A 25,809-nucleotide genomic window follows, 5' to 3' on the forward strand; every position below is an offset into this window, starting at 1 on the left:
GAGGGGGAGGGATAATAGGGGAGGGTGGCCTGCAGCAGGCAGGTGACACCCATTCAGTGATAACACCAAGGAGGGCATACATAATGCCCAAAAGCCCTGCGCAATAAGGCGGTTTGGGGCGAGGAAAAGGTCCAGAATGGTCAAAGAGGGGAATTAGAGACTAGATAGGGGCGTCGCCCACGATTCGGGGTCTGTCATAGCCGAAAGGCTCGGTATGGACGTTAAACTTGAATAATAATAATAATAATAACAATGGTGGTTAGGGAAGGATCAAGGAGTCTTCCTGACTCTATGTCGTTCACGAGCACGCGACGGTCTAACTGACCCGGGTCTCTTCTCCTTGAGACAACGGCCTACCTGGCGAAGGGCTCTTCCTCGAACGACCTCTCACGATATAATGGGGTCTTACAAGGATACACGATAGGGGTGCTTCAGGTAAACAAGAATGATAACGACTAGGTCAGAGGCAACGCCTACTAGAGCTATACCGAAGTATACCACTAGTAGTAAGAAGTCTTACTGACCCCCAGAGTAAGTATCTTAGTAACAGAGAAAGACAATGAATTGAGCGCGAGTAAGGAAAGACTAGATACATGGTCGGAATCCTTCCTCCTTTTATGCCTTCTCCCGAATATACCATTTTGTATACCTTTCCTGGTATATCTGGATGGTATACTTATACCATGTCACGTGACTTCTAATGGTATACCCGTATGTGTAACTTCTGTCTCGCGGGGTAATCGTTTCATCCTGCATCGCTGTGTTGGACAGCGCTGATTCCTGTTGGCTCATAACAGTTAAATCTGGATGTGTTAAAGTTGCTGAGCTAGGCATTTAAGCTTATAGCTACCAGCTCCTAATTAAGCCTGATATTAGAATACCTAACACCCTTTAAATAGATATATGTAATACTTTTAAATGTTTAATAGGCCTAATGCTTCAGGTCTGCCTCTATAATACTTATGTGGTTACTATTGATTGATATATTACTTAAGATTGCTAGTTAGATAGTACTCAAGATTAATATATTCCTTATAGGGACTAATAGCCAAACATGTGGCAATAAGCAGGTATTTTCCCAAAATAAGGTAGATATTAGCTTTATTATGGTATGCTTCCATACTCTGCTCTATAATGCTAATATTGTGAGGAAGTATATAACATTTCTTTCTAATGGTGTTTTAGATATAATAAGTTTTGGCACTTATGCCTACTATTAGCAGTTCGCGTTATAGCAGCATAGATAGTAATATAACTTTTAGAAGCTTTATGGTATCACAGAAGACTGGTAAGACATTAAAAATCTTAAAATTACTGCCAGCTTATATTATGTAGAACTTCCTGAGAAGCCCCTGCCAACTCTTTAGTATCTAGCAGGGGGAAGAATAGATATAGCAGCCCCTAGAAAGGATAAATCAAATGCCATAATATAGACTATACTGGCCAGTTATAGAGATATATAAAAAAGCCTATCCTGGAATTTCAAATAAAGTTGAAAAATTTAGATTTAAAAAATAGATTTAATATCGAAACTGGTTACCTATAGGATGGAAAAGGCATTAGGAGGAGAGCAGCAAGTCTAGTTAATATTCGGTTCGAAGCAAGGACTAACAGACCATTTCCTATATGAGTTAATGAGTAGATTATTAATCTATGGCCTTCCTGTCTATGCTGATCGATATCTGCGGCAGTAGTTATATATATAGTAGTGACATTGCTTGCTTTCTGATATAATAATAGTTCATGCTGGTTTTATTAACGATTGACAAGTATGACTCTTAATACGATTTAGTAGTCGTACACTATAGAACAGGCCAATAATAAACCTGTCAGATTAAGTTCCATAACGTGCGGCAACTTTAGCCGTGTTTAATTGGACATGGGTGATCATGCCATTCACTCATATAATGTTCTCGATCTTGGCCCTCAGCACTGCCTCACCTGGCCGCAGCCTGCCTCACCCTACTACAGCGCGAGGGGGGTATTCAAAGGCGGCGTGCCTCCAACCCTAGAACGGAAAGGGTATCTGGCGACCTGCTGGTCTCGGGATAGTTTATCTAGGGAGCTACTCCTCAACCGGTCAAACTAACTGCATTCCGTAATTCTCAGCGTCTAAAATATACAGACACATCAACTTCACTAGACGATCCCTTCTGCATGTTTTAGTGATCATGAAAACTGAAATCCCGTCGAAGATTCGTTCAATAGAAAATGTCTCTCACATCGGTTCTTCTCCCCCAGGTATTTTTTTCTTAATGTCCTACGGACTCTCCTACCTAGACCTTATCGGGATCATTAATGCCACCGTTAGTGATGACGTACGTTGCCTCGCGCTCGGGGCAGTCTGTGAAGCGAAATGCGTCAGTGAGGAATATCCTTACAAATTCCCATTACTCAAGAAAAAGCAGAAGGCAGACCTGGAGAGTCCTGAATCTTAGCAACGCGCTCTTCACCTCTACCCTTGCGAAGAAGGACCCGAGTCGTCGAGGCATGAGCGAGGACATGACCGCCCACGGGCTTACGACCATCGGCGCCTGCAAAGAGAGCGCTGGCTCCAGGATCGCTTTGCACTTGATTGGTCTTTTGGGGAAAAAGGTAAGATAGATGATAGATAACTCAGATAACGGGTGTCCAGGGGCCATACCATCAGCACACAGACGTTGAATTCTGGAAGATGGACTGTCAGTTTATGCTAGCTTATCTGCGATTTGCAGAGATAAAAAAAAGATTGGAAAAACTACCTTCGGCCATATGCGCCAGTTTTATCAGAAATTGGTTCAACTTCTGCTGGCGTTCGGCGAGTTCTCCACGGCCGCAATAATCCACGCGGAAGCAATTCATGATGCTGTCGATGATAAGGAGCCTGTAATCACCACCAGCGAATTCCTTCGAAAGCGTGTTGAGCAATTCTAGCTGATGTTCGCTGTTGAGTGCGCGAGCGTAAGCAATGTTCTCTTGAGCAGACTCAGGGTCAACACCAAAACGTTCCGCTATCTGGGCGATACGTTCCGGTCTGAATGTTCCTTCTGTGTCAATGTATGCGACTTTGCCCTCTCCGCCCCCCATTTCTTTGGGAAGCTGCGCGATGACGGACATGGTATGGGACAGCTGGGTTTTGCCACAGCGAAACTCGCCGTACACCTCGCTGATACTCATGCTTTGGAAGCCACTGGATGGCAACTGATTAGAAGCGTAAATCAGACGAGGATAGAGCCAACTGACCCCCCTAGAATAGCGTCAAATTGCTTGCTGCCAGTGGAAATCTTGAACACCCTTTTACGCTGATGGTTCAGTTCCATTGCGGTAATGAAACCACTTGCAGATGGCTGTACGATGTATGTCAGTGACCAAGACCCGCTTCTGTGAGGGAGAATAGGCTGGATATCTCCATCTCCATACCAAACATTTCTGAATAGCTTCCTTGATCTTCTCGACCTTGACTTCGCTGAATCCTTTGATCTTCAACAGCGTTCTGCGGGTGGCTCCGTGGACAGACTGTGGAGTCGGGGCCATAGATCAGCACAAAAGGCAAAGAAGGACAACAGACTGCAGGTGAGAAGTAGATACGGCAACTGTATAGAATCCATTGGCCTTGAGTTTCGTGATATCCGCTACGCCAATGCCTATGTCTCCCTCAGTAATGTCCGGTAGTCATAACAGACATGGAAAGAAAGAAGAGACAAAGGAGATGTCATTTACGGGTTTGAAAGATCATACCATGAGCTTGAATAGTGTCAATGTCCACAATAAAACCCTATCAAGAATAACGGACGATGGCTTGTTAGATCCTGATTCTGAAGCCTATGGTCCAAGGGAGAGACATCGTACATCATCGTCGAATTCATCGCTTGCAGTGGAGCCAGGCATCTTGGAACTTCGTAGTCAGGGACGCAATGCAGAGAGATTAAACAGAGAGAGAGAGATGGCCACGTTGCTTGTTTCAGCTCGTAGGGACAGTGAGCGAGACGAAAGGCGGACCATCAGAAGATCGAGGGGGAAGTGTTGGGGAAATGGATGTCACGGGGTCTGTCTGGAAAGGGTGGCTGACCAGCAAGCTGAATCTCTACGAAGCAATCTGTTTGATCGGCGGGAATGAACTGGATACGATATGACAAAATAGAAGCTTTTACAGCTGAGCATAAAATGCAGTGCCTGAGATAGATCCTTGATGGAACGTGAGGTATTCTCAACACCAGTTATCTCGAACGCGCAAAGTTGAAACGCTGCCTTGCAAGACCATAGATGATGCAATAAGTGCTTTTTTTTGTCAATATTTGTTTTAATACTCAGTCTAACGAGTATATATGATAGAGATTTTGTAGACTGATAGAGGTAGGTACCTCATGCCTCGCATTTTTTTGATATTTTTGTGATATACTTCTTGGACATCAACCACTTCATCCATACACCTTGAAGTCAGGTCCACACAGCAACTCGCTTGTTTCGATCCACCGACAACTCTCCACTGCTCAATTAACCCTCAGTCTTGCCTCGTCTCCTCCGGTTGCACCCTTTTTTCTTTCCTCAAATTCCTGAGACACATTCGATAGAAAAATAAGACGCCAATCATGAGGCTTGAGCCATGCAGAGGATCCAAGTCATGGAAGAATCCTGGGACTTCGTGAAACTTTTTGTTCGTCGTATACATAACAAGTGCCGTTGCCGAAAACCTGAAACAAGGGCATAATATATGTAACAGAAGAAAGGTCGAGAGGAAAAAAAAAAGGATTGAAAGATAGACCGAGTCGGCGAACCTAATACAAAAAGAAGAATGGTAGTAGGATGGGTTTCGTTTCAAAAACCCACTCTAAGCGACTGCGGCAGCCGGAGCAGCCTGAGCAACAGGGGCAGCAACCTCAGCAGTGCTCTCAACGACAGGGGCACTGGCAGAGGCAGTGGCGGCCGGGGCAGAGGGGGCGGAGGTAGTAGTCTCAGCAGCCGACTGTGTGTTGTTGGATTCGTTGTTGGGGCAGTCTCGGGAGATGTGGCCAGCCTGCGAGCACTTATAGCAGACCTTGCCTGCAGAGCTCAGGGGCCCACCGTTGGGAGCAGTGCAATCGCGCGAGATATGGCCCTGGGAGCGCATTAGATGGTATATCCATGTGATTTCATCAAGAAACCTGACTCACCAGCTTGCCACAGGCATAGCATTTCATGGCCTGAGCTTGGCAGTCCCGAGCGAAGTGGTTGGGACCACCGCACTTGTAGCAAGTCGCAGCTCTGGGGTATCCGCCATAGCCACCGCGATAAGGTCCGTTGAAACCTCCACGAGCAGCGACTCCACCACGGCCGGCTCCTTGCACATTAGGATTCGGGCAATTGCGCTTGATGCCGAAACACATCAGAGACGTTCATCAGAGCTAGGGTATGACACACTTACGGCAAGATGGCCAGGCTGGTTGCAGTTGTAGCAGCGGCCGCTCGTGCCGCCGTTCAGACGCAGGGTAGGACAGTCAGCCTGGACGTGGCCCAATCCCTGGCAGTGGTAGCACTGCTTGGCTAGAGGCAGGGTCAGTTCCCTGTGGAACAATAAAACCATAATATAATATATCTCGGGACTTACTCTCGGTAGTACGAGGCCGCGGGCAAGCATTGGATTCGTGTCCTATGTGCACAAATACCGTTATTATAAGGACAGCCGAAGACGTATCAAACACGCGCCCATACCAGGTTGCTTGCCTAGAGAAAGAGAATTAGCCGAGGAAGTAGATGTAGAAGATGACTAGGTTCACGAACAGTTATAGCAGAGACGCTCGGAGGACGAGCAGACCTCTGGGTTCAGTCAGTTTACCCAAGCTGCGCCAGCCACTCGAAGTCCATTTCTACTGACCAGCATAGTGGCCAATGTTGCCACACTTATAACAGGCACGACGAGACAGCAACATCTTGACGGGTCTACTAGAATTGCGCGATCAGCCACAGCTTCCTTCCCCATTGTGATATGCATCTGCATCAAGCAAAACTCGAAACATGGCTTCGGATATTTTTTCTTTTTCTCTAATGCGTCGAGAGATACTGCATGACAGACACCCCGGACTTTCACAAGGACTAGAGCGAAGGTATGCGACAAAAAAAGGACGACAGAGACATGCCAGGTACGTCCGAATGGAAGCGCAGTCGGACGCAAGACACAGCAACGACCAAGGACAACTCTGCAAAGCACCTCTGACGAGCGAAAAAGAGCAGTCACTCACCCTTCCGAGCACACCCAATAACCTTGAACTAGACTCCTTGGTCAACGATTCTGCTGATCTTTACAGTAAGTCTGAGAACCTTGGGGAAATAAACCAGCGACCCCGGCTGCCACCCACAGGGGGGATGAGCAAATCAAGGTGGGCTGTGGGATAGGAGAAAAGCAGGCAGTGGACTCACAACACAGCGCACCAGACTAACCCTCACAGCACTCCGAGCCCACCGGACCACAAGCAGATTCCTTGCATATATAAAATGGGGGGTTGCTTCCAAAGCAAGGGAGGAGGGAAAGAAAAACTGTTAAAAGTCCTTGATGCAAAATTGAAAGAAAAAACTTTAGTTTCCGGCCTTTTCCGCATTGCGTAAGGTTTGCGGCTGGCCCTCCCCAGATTGGCAGCGTGCGCACGGTCCCGCTGGGGCCCAGCCCTGGAGAGCGAGAGCCGCCACGAGGGAGACGAAGATCAGGCATCTGCACAGTCGATCTCGCGACTATGATGACATATGCACTATGCTACGGTATCTTCTAATCCATACAGGCGAGCAGGGGACGGGGGCAGCTGGTTGAGCACTGTACATACGTGTCATGCTAGCCGCTTCAGACGCAACTCGAGTCTCAATTGCCCATCCCTGCCCTTTGCTGTGAGTATTACATAATTCTCTGCTGTACTACAATGATTCTTCTTTCCTTTTTTTTTCTTATAACGTCCTCCTTTGTATGCGCTCCTCTTCTACGCTCCCATTTTCCTGCTGCAGTAATCTGGGTGCTGCCAAGCTATCTTCACGCATTGTTCTCCTTTTCAATCACGGCAGGCGCCTTGATCTCCTTGCCCTTGAGGAACTCCAGCCCCTCACCACCCTATATTGCAAGTGTTAGTCGTTGTAAAGGTGCAATGGCATGGACAGTAGACTTACGTAGCTGATCAGCGGGGACACCTCCACGCCTGCGGCGTCCCCTTCTGAGACGACAACCGCGCCTGCATTCTGGACCCAGCGCTGCCCCTGCTGCATAATGTCCCTCTTGCTGGTGTCCGGATCGTCTTCTCCGGTGCCCTTGGCGTTCTTGAGAGGCGAGAACTCGTCCTCGCGCTTGACCTCGATACACGCGAACTTGTCTAACGGTGTCAGAGGGAACACATCGAAGACAAATTGCTCGAGCTTGATGCCGTTGGGTTTCTCCGGTTTGATCGTTTCACCGGTTGCCGTGTTGATGCACGGGATCTTCTTCCGAGCAACGTGGTGTGGTAGCTTGTGAGCCCAGGTCTCGATGGATTCCAGGAAGCGGAAGGAGTAGTAATGGTTGACGATGTTCGCAGCCCGGAACTTCAGCACATCCGGCTGTTTGGGGTCCTTAGCTTCGGCCGTTTCTTTGTCAATCTCGGAGTATTCCACCACATCAGGCTTTCCGTTCTTCTGCAGAATGAGGCCAACTGATTCGGTAGCGTTGCGCTTGCGCACAACCTTCGTGGCGATGTCCACATTCTTGGAGGCTGCAAATCCAATGAAGATAGGGTCCGCCACCCTCACTAGGCAGTTGTCAACACAGTAGGTATGGATGTGTTCGATTCCACGGCGTCGCATGTCCTCTCGCACACCAGAGGTCACAAGGGCTTGGTAGATACCGCCATTGCCATCTGGCGCAACAGCGACCTATTTCGCAGTCAGTGAACGGTAACCGGGCGGATGGCATTGTCGGAAACAGACCTTCGACTTGCTCTCCAAGAGGATCTTACCCTCATTAGAGATACATGGGAGAACACCTTGCTCGAAGAAGGTCACGTTGTTCTTGTCCAGCCCAAAGTAGTTGTGTTGCTGGAAGAATTCCTCCGTCGGCTTATGCGTCGGGCCACTCGTCATCACATACCATGGAACCACCGCCTTCTTGCCGGTCACCTTCTCGGCCAAGAGCTGGATCTTTGCAATCCGTTCAGCTTGGATTTGGAACAGAGACTTTTGGCTGGGGAGTCCGATGTTGAAGCAGCCCTTGGGGGCAGAGCTGCCTAGTCGGGTACCCTGTCCACCGGCCATGAGGACGACGGCAACCTTGTTTTCCCCCACCAGTTTCAGACCTTCGTTATACCATCTCTCCAGGTCTTTGGGATCGGAGTCGAGAATCGAGGCAGTAGCAGATTCGGGAAGCGGCTCCAGGCTTGCTCGCTCCTCAGCGGAGGTCTTCGGAGGATGAAGGGCTCTATCGGCAAGCTCATTGATACGGTTTGGATCGAAAGTCAAGAGCTGCTGGAAGAGCTGGCCCTTTTCGGCAGGACTGAGCTCGTCGAAGAATGCGAAGACCTGGCCTTGGCCCGCCTTTTCGTATTTCTCCTTCAGCTGTTGAAGCTCCTGAGGAGAGGGCTCGCGGGGAGCATTCTCACCCTTGCCCTGAATCTTGTCAAGGATGTTGTGAACGGTCTCTTTCACTGCGGCAGCCATAGTTTACAGTTGTCAACAGTCGGGATGGACAATTGAGGAGGAAAGAAGATGCAATGAAGAAGAGAAAACGAAGGCCTGAGAAACCGGCGAGGTTCCCAAATGATAAATCAGACCACAGCCGCGGGGCGGTGCTGAAGCTTGGAAAGAGCGTCTGGATGTCTCACTCTGCACACACCGCCTGGAAGCTCGAGGCCTCGGATCCTCCGCCTCGCAGCGGGGCTTGCTATTGTTATTGTTAGCAGGCCACACTAGTAGAACTAGCTAAAGATCCATGCCTATTCTGCGTCCCTGGTGGCCAATCTGCCGTCGCCTGCCACCCTAGTGATGCGCATCCGCAGGCCAGTGGTCAATAAATAGCATTGTGGGCCAGACGTGGCGGGGCAGACACGCCATCTGTCATCGGGGAACAGCACAGCCTGCAAATTTAGCTACTCCGTAGTACGCAGCATGTGGATTGTGGCTCTCTTCAAGAGGCTGCCCCTTAAAGCATCCAGGATGAAGTTTGAACTCGACCAGCGCTGGCAAACCAGGCACTCGTTGTGATCATTATAATGATACATCTATATAAACAAAAAGTCTAATCTTCTAAAAAAAATAGAGGAAAAAAATGGGTAGTTTGTGGTGCTACTATAACACATGTGCCTTTGTGAATCGTAAGACCTCAAACATGCCACCCATATGAACGCTCAACGCCATGCTAAAAAAAATTGCGACTATTGTGCACTGGGTAAATTAACGCCGCCTGTCGCGACCTCTCCAGTCATAATCCGAATCACGGCGATCCCGCCATCGGTCGTGATGCCGTCGTTCGCGAGATCTATGACGGTATGAATCGCCTCGCCGTGGGCTCCGGCTGCGCGATCTTCGGTGCCGTGATGGCTCTCGCCTTTCGGATCTCCGGCGCATGTCCTCCTTGTCAAAGACCATTCCATAGCGATCTTGCTGACTGGAGTCGTCCCCTGAACGGTACTGACGTCTCTTTTCCAAGCTGGATATGCCACCAAACCCGCCGCCTGAGCGCTTAGCGATGGTCGCCTTCCTCCAGCTTTCCGAAAGCTTCGCTACCTGTCCCACGGCTTAGTAACATTTATGGGGCGTGGTGGAAGGAGCCGACATACACTTTGTGAGAAGTCCACGTGGATTCGATGGTCATCAATGAGGACCCCCTGCATCTTGAGATATGCCTGCTCACAGTCTTTCTGATTCTCGAATTCGATAAAAGCGTATTGCAAGCTATCCCCCGTCTTCTTGTCTCTGATAACCTCGCATGAGCGAATCGGGCCAAAGCGGCTGAAAATAAGCTCAAGATCCTCATCTGAAAACGATGGTCAGCCGCATCTCGACAGCGCGGACCAATGGAAGATACTTACCCTGCGTGACAGGGTTCAGCTTGCAAACAAAGAGCACGTTTTCTGGCGGCTTGACCTCGGCAAACGGGAGATCTCCAACCATCTCCAAGGTCAATGCCTGGGCTCGTGCTTCTCGTTCTCGTCGAAGCTTCTCCAATTCCTCCTCATCCATATTCTCGTCGAGTTCCTCATCGTCTGCGATTCTCACTGTAGCCAATTGTGCCTTGGAAGGGAGTGGGCTCTCGGGCGGTACTTCCAAGCCAGGGGGATCATCGAATGGATCGTCGAGAATCACTGTATGCCGAATGCGAATGTCCTTCAAGGGCCTCCCATTCTCATCGATGAAGGCTGAATTGATTTTCTCGAGGACATCGAACCCCTCTACCACTTTCCCAAAAATCGCCGCTTTCCCATCCAGATAGTCCAAATTATCCCCCAGCGTAACGATAAATTGGCTTGCTGCAAGACGCTCATCAGGGTCCTTAGGCGAAGGGACGGTCGCCATGCTTACCGTCCCCCGTTCCGTATGTTTCAATTTGGGCGGCATTTCAACGGTGAAGGTCTTGTGCGAAGGCCCTTGCAACAGGCCCCATATTGAGGATCCGCCATCGCTGTCTTTGGACCACGGGCCAATAGGGTCGCCGGTCTGGAAAGTGAAGTTTTTCTGGACGCTGTGCACCGGCGAGAAATTGTAATACTTGACCTTGCATAGCTTCAGGAAGCTAGCGGAGATCTTAGTCCACGTTCAGCCACTTCACCTTGTACGACAAGCGCCGCCAGCGACAGGAAAAGAAACGGAGGGGAGGAGGCGCAACTCACTTTTCGCAGGCTTTTGGAGAGGCATCGACCAGGAGGTCTATGACAATGTCACCCAAGGAGGTCTCGAGTAGCACGCTCATGACGTTTTGCAGCCGCCACACTGGACGGGACGGTGCCAGAGCTCTGCACGGAGTCTCGGGAGGGCTAGCAAGACGGTAGTCTGCAATATGTATTCGCGGGGAAGGGGAAGACAAGCACGTTGCGCCACCAAGGGCGTCTTGACCGGGAGATGATCCGCTGATTCTCCTTGGGGTTATTCCCGGGCCAAGCTGCGGGTGCGGTGGATGAGCCTTGTCGCTTGGCACAGCCCGCGGGAGCACACCGACTCGCCAAGCAGCTCCAAGCACGATTGGCAATGCAGCCACACGAACTGCAGTTCCAGCCTCCAACGTGCGTGTCCTCCCCGATTCTTTGAAGAGTGGAGGAGAGAAAAATCCCACTGCCTTCGGGACAAAGGTTTTCCCTCCAAAACCAAGCGACTTGGACCTGTGTAACGGCGACATTGCGAACGCAGCGGCGTACTCTGCCCGTCTCTCATTGTCTTTCAGACTGTTCAATTGGCGACAACAATCCTTGCTGTTGCATCATGTCTTGGACCTAGTGTCCAGGCTTGCTTCTCGATCTGGGCGTCAGTCAGAAAGGCGCAAATTTGGACTTATTGCGATCGTCGTAAAAACAGGCACACCTGAGCAACAGTCCACATTACCTGGAATCGTCGTGAGCTTCCAATGTTTCTCAATTCCTCTATCTGTATCGCCTACGTACTCAGATGTCGACAACTGTGGTCCTAGCGCGTTGACTACTTAGGTACCTGTGTCTCATCGCCAACGCACTTTAAGTACCACAGCCGCCAGGCTGACATGAGAAAACGGCAAGCTGCATAATCATTGCATACTGCCGGGGAACCTTTTTTTCCCCCACGAGCCCTGAGCTTCAATCTCTTCGACTTGAGTTGTGAATCTGAAAGAAGACATTCTGGAAATAGATCAGAGCAACCTTCGTCTAACTGATCGTCCCACTATACATCAGAGCCGGAGAAGACATTCAACGGAGATTAACACGGTTCTAGCCTTTTCAAGCGGGGCATGGGTCTTTAAATGGCATCTGATGGAAGATGATGTCTCTGTTGGGGACTGTTATCCAGCAAGGCGGAACAATAATTACTTGCGACATTGCATATTGGGAACCCAACCTATGCACTAAAAGAGATGCACTCAACTACGCGCCCATCAAGTACGCCTTTTGCGAAAGATATCTGGTCAGAGGGCAGCGTGGTATCCAATTGTGGCACCATCTACGACTGGAGGAGTGCCTTCCCTTCCCTTTTTTACCACATTCGGCAGTCCAAGTGAAGTAAACGCTAACGAAGGCCGTCCAGTCTGCTGGAGAACGTAGGGAATCATGAAACTGCGGTGGAGAAGTGCAATGTTGCGCTGGCCCTCCCGTCGTTGGCTTGTTTTACCGTGTTGCGACAGAGGCTGCAGGCTTCAACAGATCTCTATATTCAAGCCAGCGAGATGGACATCCGCACCTATCGTGGAGGAATCCGCTCATCCGGGGCCACTTTTCCAGATCTACAGAGGATGCCTGCTTCAAACGTGGACTCTAGGTTGACTGCGTTGTGGGGACGATGTGCTTGTCGACCGACGTTCTCGGATGCGTAGCGTGCTGAGCTGGATCGAGATCGCCATTGGGTCTTGGGTAGGGCTATAGAATCCGGGGTAATAGAGCACCGTTAAACTTTGGTTCACATTAGATTCATCGTTTCCCTTGTGTGGTCAGGTTCGAATACCCACATGAGGTCTGCTTAGACAATTTCATCATTCTGCCAGTAAAGGCTGCGTGTCTCTTCCTAGAGGAGAGGCTGATTACCCCAGGACAGGTGGGATCTAGGTCGTCTAGCCCGTTCGTTTGGCAATGAGACAACTTGAGACGGGTCAGAAATCGCCTTTACCCGGCTGGCGAGGCTCGAAACCATTTTTCGAACGTATATCTCCCTTCTTCTTTTAGCAAAGCCTGATTGCCACCTGGTCTGGACACTCCGTGGAAGCTGTCGCATGCAACATCTGCAGCCTGCGCCCAAGGCAACCAATCAACTCGCCAACCGGATGTCCCGGTCAGGGAGCAAACAAACACCAGGTTCTCGCCCTACCATATCACTGAGTCCTCTTCTCAACCCACGCAACATTGGCAAACGCTGCTTCTCGTTTCTTTTCTTTTTCCTTTTGCGCAATGGTCGCCCAGCCATGCTGTCTCGTCCGCGGGTCTGTCCCAGAGGCGTCCCGTCTGTTACAAGATAACGGATGACACCTCCCCCTCCGTCCAGTATGGTTCCCTCCACTGTACCTCTTCCAACCGACTAATTTTCCGTATCTGTCTGTCCTCAAAAAGGTGTCAGGTACGTGTGACGTTACTCTGTGAAACAGACGCTATCCCGATACGGAGGCCTGAATGATTAGAATCTCTGTGGAGATTCCTGCTCGCCTGCCTGTGTGCACTCTGCCAACGGATAATTGCGCCTGCTACCCCGGGTACACACAAAGAACATGGACCACAACAAACCACGCTAGTCGACGAACAAATGAGGTTGCGATGCCGCGGAGTCCCTGGGAGCCTCCAACGTCAATCATGGTCGATCTGGTCCAATTCGCAAACCATAGATATGGCCTGCAGTAGTTCAGGCAATCGCTGAAAGCTGCAGGATCATCCGCTAGGTTTAAAGGAGCTCTCTGTCCAGGTACGTGGTCAAATCGTTCCTGGTCCTCCTTTCGACTCTTTGCAGCGGAATTGCGGAGACATTGCCCGCCACGTCTAACTGGTGATGAATCGTGGCCCTGTCCTTTTATCTCTGTAGCCCTGAGCTTGTTTACATCCAGCGATTGCACAGGCGCAGAACCTGTGAGTCTCCTCAACACTCTCATGATACATCCAAAGCTCGAGGTTGAGAGCCAGTCTCACATCATGGCCCATCCATACATTGCACGTCAGGAGCCATTCGACGATGTCAATCGGCAGCAGAAGACAACGACACATTTCCCCGTCCGTCCATGTGCCGAGAATGAGGAGCAACAAGGACATCTTGTCAGAAGCAGCAGCAGCAGCCAGATCAGCTCTGCTGCCGACTTCGACAGCAAGAATCGTCCTCCACCCAGACGCCGGATTCAAGTAGCAGTATGTACTTGGCTGCATTATGTGTTCGTACACTTTTCTTGGATCTGTTGCTGATGGAATTAGTGTCGTCGTTGCCGGAAACGCAAGATCAAGTGTAGCGGAGACTCTGGAGATGGCCAGGGGTGTTCAAATTGCAAAAGCTCCGGCACTCCCAATTGCCAATTCCTGCGGGTAAGCTGGAGCGTGTATGTGTACCGATACAAGCGAAGAGCTTTACTCATTCGCCTCTGTACAGGTTAATTCTTCGGAGTTGCAGACAAAGACGGCTTACCAAAGTTACCCTTATCCGATCATGACCGCCGTCTCGTCGTCCGGGGCTCAGACAACGAGCTATAGGACCCCGGTTCTCCAGAAGACCTCAGCATCAGCAAATCAGCCGACACTTCGTACGATGCCGTATCTGCGGTCGCACTCTGTGTCCGATTTAGGAGCCTTGGGGCAATCTGTCTCTCTTGCCAGAAGTCCATACACCGCTGGCTGTAACCTGAACTATGAAGATGCCTGCTCGGCGACATACGCTCCAGCGTATATGCTGCCTAGCGCGAATTCGGCTGCAATGGTCAACTACTGTGGTTCTCCGGGCAGTCCTAAATCGTGGTACCCAGCTGCTCCCCTGAGCAGAAGTCAGAGTGCGGTCTTCTACCACGATCAAGACCATGCGACTTCTTTTGGAGCACCGGCCTACTCCTATGCGAGTCCTAATTCGCATCCATCTTTGTCAGTCGATGTTCCCCCGCTGTTCCCCGCCATAACCTCCCTATCCACCTGCGAGGGATCGGATCGAACTCTTCCCACTCCGACAAGCCGCCAGCAGCTGGACAATATCGGCACAACGTCACGGAGTACGGAAGTGGTGTCGGGTCTTCCTTTCAGTTCTGAGCAGGTCACTCAGAGGATCAGCAATCTCTGTGATCTGAAGACCACGGCGGCAACAGGCACTGAAGCATCCACAGAGACAGTTTCTGGCAGTCTCAGTCCCCTGGTGACGCCAAGAACAGTTTCGTCGACTTCTCAGGACATGATGTTCAGCTATGTGACCCTTCCTAGCAGCTCATCTCCAGGAACAGTGACTTCCACTACTGCGTATACCGGAGCGGACACAGTTGAGCCGGTCGAGCCAGCTGATACACCTCCAGTATCGAGAACAGGAGGTGACATGTTGGCACTCGAGAGCAGTAGCTGTGACGTGTACGGCTACAGCGGCAGTAGTGGAAAGAGCAAGCGTCACTCAGATGCTGCGGGTTCGATGTCATCGGGAACGCTCATGAGTGGCCAACAGTACACACGTCTCAGACAACCAGATTCCCTTGGTCCTTCTTCGTTCAGTTTCTTGAGATCTGACGCGACGGCGGATTTTCAAACATCAACTGCCTCGCACGGGACGTCGATTTCTGCTCTCAATAACCCTGGCTGTTACTGAAATCGGATCTTCACCTGGAGTACGAACATCAGCACCTGTCGCTTCATTTAAGGCGATTTTCGCCATGAGTGATAGGCTTGATATTTATCTCCATGATATCTGTCCTTGTCTCTTTTGCTCTCGTTTCTCGCTTGCTGTTATGTAACTGTGGTACTTTTATGTCTGATATTGTCATACGATGCACATGCCTCAACTATCAGATGGACATCAACATTTCTTTCTATCGAGTGGTCTTCTGTCGTCTCGGCCCATTTCTTCGTCTGTTTTTTTTTTTAACTTGTTTTCTTTCCCTCAGGATTTCAGGATTTCGGAGAAATGGCTGGTACTCTGCGATGACTAACAGACAGGCCTTCTGAAAGGAAAGTGGTTTCTTTCTGCAATTCAAAAGTTCGATGGCTTGGGTGGTAAACAGTGATCAACTTCCCGTTTTTATGGGATGGTTCGGCGCAACAAGAGACGGGAACCAAAACAGAAAAGGGATGGGAAAATATTGGAATGGCTATTTCCATCGAGTTTATTGTTATTGGATGAATAATTGGGGCGGCTGTCTCATCACAATTGGTTTCCTGTGGCAGGTACAGTACAAATACGGGATACGGTGCATCCAAAATAGTGGGTGGGTGGTACGATTGACAATTGCGAAGATCAGAAAAGTTTGATTTTTTTTTCATCCCTAAAAAAGAAAAGAAAATATGTTATCGTTCAGTCGTTCACTCGTTCACATTCTTTTGTTTTTCATCTGCCGTGTTTCTTTTCTTTTTTTTTCCTGCTTTTTCGAGGGTTTAATCAGAATAATCCCAAAATTAATCAGTAATATTAGCTAGGGTGCATGTATCTAGTACCTAGTGGTAAGTAGCTAGCTAGCTAGCTAGCTAGCTAGGTTGTGAATTTTCCTCGTTCAAAAACAAAATCGAGTCCTTACCTTGTCCTATTTTATATACACTCTGTATACAACAATTGTACATATATGATATACTCCACAGACGACTATTTATTGACTTTTTTACGACCAGTTAACTAGTTGACTAGGTAGTTGTTAACTAGTTAGTTTCCTTGGAAAGAAGATTTTTCTTTATGTTTTTTTCCCCTGCCTTCTTCCCCGTCTTATTTAATTCAGAGGTTGTTTTTGTTTTTTTTTTTGTTTTTGTTTTTGTTAACAAACAGTACATCGATGCCGGAGACGATATGATTGATATTGATCATGATGAGGGTAGTAGGTAATTAAAAAAAAGAAACAGGAATTTCTAGAATAGAACAATAATACGCCCCAGGAGCAGCAACTGCGCCATTTTATGCTTTTTTTGTTTGGTATTGTAACATTTCACTTCGTTGTCTTGTCTGTGTGTCTATCTGTCTGTCTGTCTCTCTCAATCTCTCTTCGTCATCGTTCTAAGTAAATATGGTCATCATGATAAAAATAAAATAATGGATAATAAAATAATGGATGATACATCAGGAATAAACGCGCGCCATCGGTACTAATAATAATACCATACCACACCACCGCTATTTTTTTTCTCAAGGTCCAGTAAGTATCATCATGAGCGCCTGGTGGCTTGCGTCCATTGTTTGCATTTTTTCCTTCATTTGCTTCTTGTTCTTGTTCTTTTGCTTCTCCATCCAAGCCAAACAAGCCAAACAAGCCCGTTTTTTTGATTTGCGTACTAACGACGACGACGACGATGATGATGACAGTGACAATGACAACGACAACGACAACGACAACGACGCCTTCACCAGCCCCCAGTCGTGAGATTTTAGGAATATTAATGCATTTACTCCTTGGACTTCTTCGGACCCTTGGTCTTGGCGGTACCCCGGAACTTCTTCGCACGGTTCTTGCGTTGCTTGCCTGTAAAGCAATCGTATTAGTATGGGTACTTTTATATTATCCTGCCATCGGGGCAGAGGGAGAAACGTACGCTGCTGTCGGCTAGCCTTCTCAATCTTCTGAGCAACACCCATGCGGACAAGACGGTAGTAAGGCTCGAACTTCTTCAGAGCCTCGTGCGAGTCGTAGATGAGGGCGAAACCAGTGCTCTTGCCACCACCATACTGGGTGCGGAAGCCGAAGACGGAGACCTGGTCCGCGTTGGTCTTGTAGAGCTCGGCCAGCTTCTCGCGAAGCTCGGCCTTGGAGACGTTGGGACGGTTAGGGTGGAGGACATCCCTGTGAAGCAGCAATTCGTCAGAAAATTCCTCTCATACACTCTTTTTTCTCTCTCCTCGAACGATATCCAAACAAACGTATATCCGACTGCGGCCAGATTCATTCCCCTCGATCCCATGCCCCCTCCTCTTGTTCTCTTTCGGTCCATTCTTTCGCGTCTATTCCACCTCTTCCCTCTGACCGCATCGACAAGGAAACAAAAACCGCAGGAGAAAAAAGAGCAAAGTAAATGCTTACACGACCATCTGCTTCCGGCTCAGGAGCGGGTTGCGGAGGAACTTGCGCGTCCGCAAGGTAACGGGAGCGTCGGCCATGATTGCAGTTGACAGACAGCGGGGGAGACACCGGTCGAATTGAGAATCTGCGTCGACAGGCGGATGAAGAAGAGCAGATTACTCCGGCGGAGGAGAAGAAAAGAGTGTCGAGCAGATTGGGACGGGACGTTGGGTTGCTGCTGCTGATTGTCGCTGTCGAAGCCCGATTCTGGAGATCCAAATCACCTCAATAATAGTAATTTTTCGATTTCGTGGTGTGCCGGTCATGTGGGCTCGGCTAGGGCCAGCCCGCGCTAGGCCGGATGCGGCTAGCTCCGATGCCGAGGGCAGCACGCGATAAACTATCACCCAGTACATAGTAGTATAACCAGCATAACGACTATTAGGATTTTAATAATGATGCAAATGATGATGTGAAAACGGAACGATGTCTCATGGAAAAGATGCAATCTCACTCCTTGTCGCGCAATACTTCCAGCTGGTTGACCCATGGGATCTCCGCATCCCCCCAGCAGACACGCTGAAAGACCCGGCAGTACAAGCCGCCATCTATGAGGAGATGTTTAATGAGGACAAAATCGACCCTATTCCCCCGGTGAATTATCGAACCAGGGCTCTGAAGACGATTCTGGCTCGGATTGAGGAGGCGTTGTCGGATCCGGAGGAGGATGTATGAAACTGCACGATCCTTTGCACGAAGTTTTTCTCTTTCTTTTTTTTTTTTGATTCTAATAAATTATTCAATTTATTATTATATGCAACGGGTCTGCATAATGTTTGCATGCATAATGTTTATACTTTCTGAAGTCTTTTCGTATCTTCCCTTTTGAAGTTCTTCAATGTATCTGATCTGATCTGACTCTTCATCTCCCTGCCAGGAAATCCTGGATGATCTCATCCGCTGCTGGAGCGAGCTCATCGCTCAACCAAAACCCTCGGCCCTCGAGGCCGCCCAGCAGCTGTCGTACATCAAGTACACCGCGCCCGCCACCAGCGGCGTCGAGAATAATGACAATGACAAGCGCGGCAGTGTAATCACCTCCGAGTCGCGCGGTCTGATCCTCTCCTCCGGCACCACGGGATTCCGCACCTGGGAGGCGGCCTTGCATCTGGGGACGTTTCTCTGCACCACGCCCGAGGGCCAATCCATCGTGCGGGGGAAGCGAGTCATCGAACTGGGTGCCGGCACTGGGTTCCTCTCCATGTACTGCGCGAAGCATCTGGGTGTAGAGAGCGTGACGGTTACGGACCGTGATCCAGCGTTGATAGCTAATATCAAGGACTGTCTGGGCCGGAACCAGCTCAGCGCTGACAAGATCCGGCCTGCGATTTGGGAATGGGGGAGTCCACTAGACAGCGGCAGCAATACCAATACCAATGCCAATGCCATTTTCGACGTGGCACTAGGTGCTGATCTGGTATGCAGATAGCTTTCTTACCTCCTTGACCAAGGCAGGAAGAACCAATATTAACCACTACTGCAGACCTACGACGTAGATATCGTCCCTCTGTTAATATCGACAATTCGCGACCTCTTCGATCAATACGGAACGAAAGAATTCATCCTGTCTGCTACTATCCGAAACGAGGAGACATTCCAGACTTTCCTCGATACCTGCGGTGAGTCTCCCCCTCAACAAGCTCAACAAGCTCCCCCTAGGTCCCTTCCCCTAAAGCAAGGGAAAAAAAAGGCATACATACAGGTGTATGGTATTGTGTACACTAACTCATCAAACAATTTCCATCGTCATGGCCGCGCACAGAAGCCCATCGATTCCAGACACAGCGTATCCCGTTTGAATCGCCTCCTTTTGAAGAACAGTCGGGGTTCTTCCATTCGACTAAGATACCGATCCGGACGTACAGGATCATGCCGCCGGGAGAGCGACAGGAGGGGTAAGATTAGATTATGGGTATGAATATATACCAGAAAGAAAGAAATGGCATTATCTAGATGCATAGATATATAAATAGATAAACAGGTAAATAAAAAGATAAATGAAAATCACGCACCTGAAGAATAATAGCAAACAAGGATAATAAAGCTTATATATATTAAACAAATCAATATCTTAAAATAAATAAATGAATGAATTGAATTCAATTAATCAATTGGGGGTATCTCATACACAAACAGTTAGAACTAACTAATAACCCAAACTAAAACTGCGTAGTAAACCAATAATAAACAAACTAGGTAAAAATAATGAATAATAAGAACCTTGCTCCTGCCCTGAACCATTGAATCTCGATGGGACGAGACGAGACCAGAATCAGGCCAGACTAGACCACAAACCCCAGAATCAATCATCATTCATTTCTGTCAACCAGTCAGTCCTGAATGAAGGAAGAAACGAAGGAAAAAAGAAGGAAATGCATACAATACAATGTAATATAATGCAGTATGATGCAATGTGATACAATGTGATACAATGCAATGCAATGCCATACAAGACGATATGATAGGATAGGAATAGGTATGTATGTACAATGAAACCAAACTCCGATATCACAGCAAAACAAGACAATGAATGAAGGGGAAAGAATTGAGTACAGTAAGGTCGTCGAGTGGAAGATTGACTGGCTGGCTGGCTGGCTGGCTGGCGGAGTCGAAGAGAGTCAAGGCTGGCTCTGACGAAAAAAAAAAGTATAAAAAAAAAAAGACAAGACAGAAACGAGGCGAAATGCGAAATGCAATATCGATATCGAGAATACGTAAAGACTAGAAATAATGAAAAGCGAACAAAGAAGAAAATAAAGAAAAAAAAAAAGGACCGAAAGACAACTTCGTTATGACGATGCCTATGCAAGGCCGCCAATCCAAGGCAAGGTGACTGCTCAATTCGCCTAGCTGAGGTACCAAGAGCTGGCTGACGCGAAGTCATTCTTTCAGACTCTCCTTGAGCAATTCCTCGTCCAGACTGCTGGCGTGCACTGAACTCGGCGGGGGAGCTGGCGGGCGCAGTCCCGGAATCGGCCCCTTCTGGTTGACGCCTGGAGGTCGTGACGGCGGAGCGGAGGCAGTGCCGGCAGTTTTGGACTTTGCCGTGGATGTCGACGTCGTCGTCGAGGCCGAATTCGACGCGTTGAGCGCAGCCTGCGCTCGAAGGTCCCCCGTTGAGAAGGACGGTGCCATGCCCCATTTCCCCAGAACCCAGCCTCCCACGCGCCGGCCGAGCGTGGCTGCTTTGCCGGGTATAGGGACAGGACTGCTGCGAGTGCTTCGTCCGTGCGTCGAGGTCTCCTCTGTGCTAGCAACCCCCGAACCACCAGACACACTACTCGCAGCGACCGTTGCGAGAAGCGAGTGCGGTGACTTGCGAGACGTGCTGTACAGAGACCCCCTGTCGGCTGTGATGTTGGTTGCAGAAATCACGGGAGTAGTAGAAGTCAGTCCGGTGATAGGAGAGAAAATGTGATGATGCCGCCGGGCAAAATATCTCGAATCCATGCCCATCAGCAGCTGCGAAGGGCGGTCGCGAAGAGTGTGAATGTCCATCCCCGACACTGACAGAAGACTCTCGTGCGACGCGGATTTACGCAGAGGACGGAACTGCAGCGACGAAAACTCGTCGTCGTCCGTGTGATGGCGTGGTGACACCTCTGAGGCTGCTTTTGAGGCTGCGTCTGCGTCTGCTTCTGCTTCGGCGTCCGACTCCGTGCCACGAGTACTTGGAGCATCTTCCTGTTCCTCAGGTATAGCAGGAGGAAGCCTCACGTCTTCCCCCATACCAGCACCATGCTCTGTCGCATCTGCATCCTCATCCTCCTCACGAGGCACAGCTTGTTCAGCACCATCATCATCGAACGACGAACTCAGAAACCCTGCGGGGCCAGAGCTGGAGCGGACAGACGTATCGGAGAAACGTTTCTGGCGTCGGGGAATCATCTTGGGAGAAGCGAATCCAACGCTCTCCGGACTCGTCGGCCGCGAGGACTCAAAACCATGGTCCATGACATCGAAAATGGACGACGGCCGGTACGCTGATTGGGGCGAGCTGGCCAAGGAAGAAGAACCGCCGGGAGATTGTAACGAATAACGCCGCGGCGGCGGCGACGGTATGGTGGCGGAGGTCTGAGACATGATGGTCGAGGTCGACGACGACGACAGCTGCGAACGATGGAGCGACGCTCTGGGCGTGTGCGGTCCTGACGTCGCATTGCTGAAAACGGTCCTTTTCTTCTTGGGGCGACGACTGATGTGGCTCCTCCTTGAGCCGATAGACGATGACGACGAGTGGTAATGATGGTGGAAATGGAATTCCTGGGAGATCCGGCGCGGCTCTTTCGATTCTAGTTCTTCATCCAAACGGGTGGTGCGTTGCTGCTGCCCGGACGATTCTGTCGCCAGAGGCTGGTGCAGTAAAATCTGCTCCCGGAGGTTCTCGACCTCCCGGTTCGAGCTCTCGAGCATCTCTCTCAGCTCGACGATACCCATCTGCAGGTTCGCATTGTCCTGCAGGATGTCGCGCACAAACTTGGACACCACACTGGTTCCGTTTTGATTCCGGTCGATGGCTGCCGCGGCTGCTGCGCCCTTGAGCCGACCAGCGGCCCCATCCAGCTCGCGCTCCACGGCTCTCCTCCGCTCCATGCGTTTGATCATCTCGGCATGTTGCTCCCTCTCCTGGCGAGCCTCCTGCTCCAGTCGGTCCAGCTGGTCCTGGAGATCCCTCAGCGCGGATTCGGCCTTCTTCCACCGCTGCACGGCCGACTTCTCGTCCTCCTGGGTGAGAATCAGCTCCTGCTGCAGTTTCAGCTGCTCCGCCTCCATGGCGCTCAGCTGGGCTTCCAGTTCGGACGCGCGCGAAGCGGCGACGGCCAGCTCTCGCATTTCCTCATGGGTCTGTTCGAGCTTGTGCGTCAGGGACTTGATCTGGGTGTCGGACGAGGCCACCTCCTTGTTCAGAGCCTCCAGCTGTTCCTGCAGGTTGCGATTCTCCTCGACGAGGCGGGCGTTGGTGGCCTGCATCTCGCGCTTGTCCTGTTCGAGTTTCTCCATGGCGGCCAGCAGGCGAGAACGGTCCTCTTGAGCCTCGGCGACGTAGGACTCATGACGGTGAAGCAGAGCCTGGAGAGCAAAGGTCAGCGACGAGGCCATGCTGGACAGTTGACAAGAAGTAGCAGGAATTGCAAGAGGGTTTCTTCACGTCGGCATCGGCAGAAAAACACAGGGCATCAGGAACGAAGGAATGAGACTTACCTGACCGAGCCGGGCGGCGGTGGCTAGATCTCTCTCGAGCTCCTCCAGGGCAGCATTGTTGTGTCTGAGGTATGCGCAATCCAGGCGGCCACAGCAGCACTGGAGCGGGGACGGGCGAGAGGTCGGGCTTGGGCTTGGGCTTGGGCGAGGAATGCTCGGCTCGTGATGGACGGCACGAACCTCGACGGGGTCATGCGGTTGGTCAGAGGCCTGCTCGTCCATTATCAGCGTGCCAGATGAGTTGTAATGTCCCAGCTGTTCCTGTTCCCCCGCGAGGAACCGTCCGTCTGCGGAGCGAGGAGGCTAAGCATGGAGCAGATATTCTTGACTGACTGATATCACGAAACCAGGCGACTGTGAGAGCAGTAGTTCCTTAGGTGCCTATCAAGAGATCAGGCCAAACTGAACAAACTGTCCGCGTGCGGTCGTGTATTGCGGTAACGGCAGTACGGGTGTTTTGGTAAAGCCGACAACAAGCATTCTGATTGGTGGGTCTGCGCTCCTGGTCCGTCACGGTCCGTACCGACTGTTGACCCACTGTCGTCATCCGCCGTCAGCATTACCATCTCTCTACTCTACGAAAGACTGGATAAGTCTGTCTATCTGTCGAAGAAATCGTGTACGAAAAGATATATACTGCAAGTGATACGAAGTATTCCGTACAGAGAGTACAGAATACTCTGCGAACTCCTGCGAACTGCAGCCAGCCCAGCCAATGTAAACACTCTCCATACCTACCAGCCACCCAGCCTATCAGGTTACCAGCCTAACCTGCCAGCAGCCCCTCCCTCAGGCATTCACATCCAATCTCCACGAATCAAGTAATACAGGACAGGTCAGCTGCAGATCATCGCCAACAAAACAAAACAGAAACCTCTGATATCGTAAGTATGTACTCCGTAATGGAGTAATAATTACTTACATTACGGAGTACTCTGTACAAATAAGTTGTAACTTGCCTCACTATGGCAAAACTACAGGCATCCATCCAATCGAATGCAACCAGCTAGCTATAGGTACCCAGCAGGTAGCCAGATCAGAGAACAACAAACACACAACACACAACACAAGAACAAATTATTCGTCTTATTATTATTATCCTGAAACAACAAAAATACCTATATACATAGATACGTGTATATCACAATCCGCAGCCACCGCATCATTGCTTGACGGGATCTTTTTTTTTCTGAAACGGAACAGTTCAGCAGACAGACCTCTCTCACCGCCACAGGAGAGTCGGTAGCTGCAGCTGCTACTGCTGCAGGACAGAACAGAACGGAACTAATTATTAATGATAAGTATATCAAGTCCCTCTTTAGGGAATAGTATATGGTTTTATGCTTAGTACAGAGTACCTAGGTATAGGTCAAAATATCGTTTAAAAATCTGCGAGCATATGTCATATAGCTAAAATTAGGGAAAGAAGAAGAAGAAAAAAAGACAATAAACAAGATTAGGGCCCTAAGTATGTGCTGTAAATGTACATACACACGCTTTGAGTGCAACGAAACAAAAAAAGGGAATCTATATAATATATAGAAATAAGCAGGATACCTAAAAGATCAAGAATACAATACTCTCTAGGTTAGGTGCTCTTGAGCATAAAGAAGAGGGAAAGAAACCCTGTTATGTTGGGCCTTTAGAGGAGGGTGGCAACAACAAAGAAGAAAAAGAAACGTGCAAAAGAAGAAGACAATGGAACTAATTCCACTGAATTATGGAGTTTTTTTTTTTGGTCTGTAAAGTAGGAGTACGTTTCTGTTCCTCACCCATTGTTTTGTGTTTTATCTCAGTAAAGCAACAATGATATTAGAAGGTTTACTTTGCTTTGCTTTTTTGTGTAATTTGTTTGTCATCAAGTCAGACCAACACCAACTAAGACAAAGAAAGGAAAAACGAAGGGATCCTTAATATTAATGTCTGTGCATGCCACATTAATATTACAGCACCAACCCATCCTCACTATTATTGCGTGCTAAATTCCAGGCACGGAAAATAGTATCCTCCCACTCATCGCGAGCTTTTGGTTTTCCCCAGAATCTGAAACCAATAATATAACTATGTTTATTTTGACAAAGACGGTGTTAGTTGGCTTGATAGGAAACAGCAGAAAAAAGGAGGATAACTGTTTTTTCGACTGTGGGAATTTCAATTTACCATTTTTTGGTCTCAGAATCCCATATGAGGTTGTCCCATCTTGGATAGCGATGGACCACTGAACACCTTCGACAATCCCTTTGATAATTTTGCAATTGCAATTAGCGAACAGTTGCTATATATAAGACATTGGGTACAGATTTTAAAAAAAAAAGTCAACAGCAGACATACTCGTAAGCAATCTTAAAGGCGTCTCGGATCACCTGGCTCAGCTGGATCCTTCCTCCAGAAGTCCAACAAGACGACGCCCGGGCACCATGTCATTAGAATGTAAACAATGTACCCCTGTGGAATCCACATGCTGTTGTCTTGTTGCTCCTGGATGTGTCCGAGTAGAACTGGTGATGATGTACAACCACCTTCAGCGAGCTGAGCAAGAGCTTTAATCTCTCGATGCACATAGCGTGATGGCTCTTGAAGTGCTTGGCGTGCCCTTGATGTAGAAGGATTGGACTCGGAATGTTGATATGGTATCCTGCAGCGGATAATTTGCAGTCAGTACTCTTCTTCTTTCGTTTCGGTTTTTTTTTTGGGGGGGGGGGGGGGGGGGGAATACGACCTACTGCATTCGAATCTTAATAACAGCTTTTCCCAATGCTGTCCATATTGTGACATAAGTATGC

The 25,809-nt window shown here is 49.4% G+C and overlaps 9 protein-coding genes across 9 annotated transcripts; 2 read left to right on the forward strand and 7 right to left on the reverse strand.

The window, feature by feature from the left end:
- Positions 1–2,276: 2,276 nt before the first annotated feature.
- T310_5109 (Meiotic recombination protein DLH1) lies at positions 2,277–3,867 on the reverse strand (the record flags this gene model as incomplete). The annotated part of the gene is made up of 6 exons (XM_013472015.1): positions 2,277–2,344; positions 2,418–2,580; positions 2,645–2,679; positions 2,742–3,180; positions 3,400–3,495; positions 3,829–3,867. 6 exons carry the CDS (start codon positions 3,865–3,867, stop codon positions 2,277–2,279), a joined length of 840 nt encoding a protein of 279 aa, XP_013327469.1.
- Positions 3,868–4,807: 940 nt separating this feature from the next.
- Positions 4,808–5,935, reverse strand: T310_5110 (DNA-binding protein HEXBP; the record flags this gene model as incomplete). Its single annotated transcript, XM_013472016.1, has 6 exons — positions 4,808–5,074; positions 5,130–5,324; positions 5,381–5,499; positions 5,564–5,605; positions 5,668–5,722; positions 5,831–5,935. 6 exons carry the CDS (start codon positions 5,933–5,935, stop codon positions 4,808–4,810), a joined length of 783 nt encoding a protein of 260 aa, XP_013327470.1.
- Positions 5,936–6,970: 1,035 nt separating this feature from the next.
- T310_5111 (2-alkenal reductase) lies at positions 6,971–8,619 on the reverse strand (the record flags this gene model as incomplete). The annotated part of the gene is made up of 3 exons (XM_013472017.1): positions 6,971–7,048; positions 7,105–7,839; positions 7,894–8,619. 3 exons carry the CDS (start codon positions 8,617–8,619, stop codon positions 6,971–6,973), a joined length of 1,539 nt encoding a protein of 512 aa, XP_013327471.1.
- A 732-nt stretch (positions 8,620–9,351) lies between these two features.
- Positions 9,352–11,290, reverse strand: T310_5112 (uncharacterized protein; the record flags this gene model as incomplete). Its single annotated transcript, XM_013472018.1, has 4 exons — positions 9,352–9,684; positions 9,738–9,934; positions 9,990–10,690; positions 10,788–11,290. 4 exons carry the CDS (start codon positions 11,288–11,290, stop codon positions 9,352–9,354), a joined length of 1,734 nt encoding a protein of 577 aa, XP_013327472.1.
- Positions 11,291–13,748: 2,458 nt separating this feature from the next.
- T310_5113 (hemagglutinin protein) lies at positions 13,749–15,378 on the forward strand (the record flags this gene model as incomplete). The annotated part of the gene is made up of 3 exons (XM_013472019.1): positions 13,749–13,958; positions 14,022–14,129; positions 14,215–15,378. The coding sequence occupies 3 exons, from the start codon at positions 13,749–13,751 to the stop codon at positions 15,376–15,378; spliced, it is 1,482 nt and encodes a 493-aa protein (XP_013327473.1).
- Positions 15,379–17,153: 1,775 nt separating this feature from the next.
- Positions 17,154–17,862, reverse strand: T310_5114 (40S ribosomal protein S24; the record flags this gene model as incomplete). Its single annotated transcript, XM_013472020.1, has 3 exons — positions 17,154–17,230; positions 17,301–17,548; positions 17,786–17,862. The coding sequence occupies 3 exons, from the start codon at positions 17,860–17,862 to the stop codon at positions 17,154–17,156; spliced, it is 402 nt and encodes a 133-aa protein (XP_013327474.1).
- A 388-nt stretch (positions 17,863–18,250) lies between these two features.
- T310_5115 (uncharacterized protein) lies at positions 18,251–19,847 on the forward strand (the record flags this gene model as incomplete). Its single annotated transcript, XM_013472021.1, has 4 exons — positions 18,251–18,493; positions 18,702–19,241; positions 19,308–19,719; positions 19,798–19,847. 4 exons carry the CDS (start codon positions 18,251–18,253, stop codon positions 19,845–19,847), a joined length of 1,245 nt encoding a protein of 414 aa, XP_013327475.1.
- An 857-nt stretch (positions 19,848–20,704) lies between these two features.
- Positions 20,705–23,248, reverse strand: T310_5116 (uncharacterized protein; the record flags this gene model as incomplete). Its single annotated transcript, XM_013472022.1, has 2 exons — positions 20,705–22,894; positions 23,027–23,248. The coding sequence occupies 2 exons, from the start codon at positions 23,246–23,248 to the stop codon at positions 20,705–20,707; spliced, it is 2,412 nt and encodes an 803-aa protein (XP_013327476.1).
- Positions 23,249–25,369: 2,121 nt separating this feature from the next.
- Positions 25,370–25,809, reverse strand: T310_5117 (Uncharacterized protein; the record flags this gene model as incomplete). The annotated part of the gene is made up of 2 exons (XM_013472023.1): positions 25,370–25,661; positions 25,750–25,809. Coding segments are annotated over 2 exons (352 nt in total), but the record flags the coding sequence as incomplete, so codon positions are not given.

The sequence above is a fragment of the Rasamsonia emersonii genome (assembly GCF_000968595.1).
Source record: "Rasamsonia emersonii CBS 393.64 chromosome Unknown ctg1118621760240, whole genome shotgun sequence".
In the NCBI taxonomy this organism is placed as follows: Eukaryota; Fungi; Ascomycota; class Eurotiomycetes; order Eurotiales; family Trichocomaceae; genus Rasamsonia; species Rasamsonia emersonii.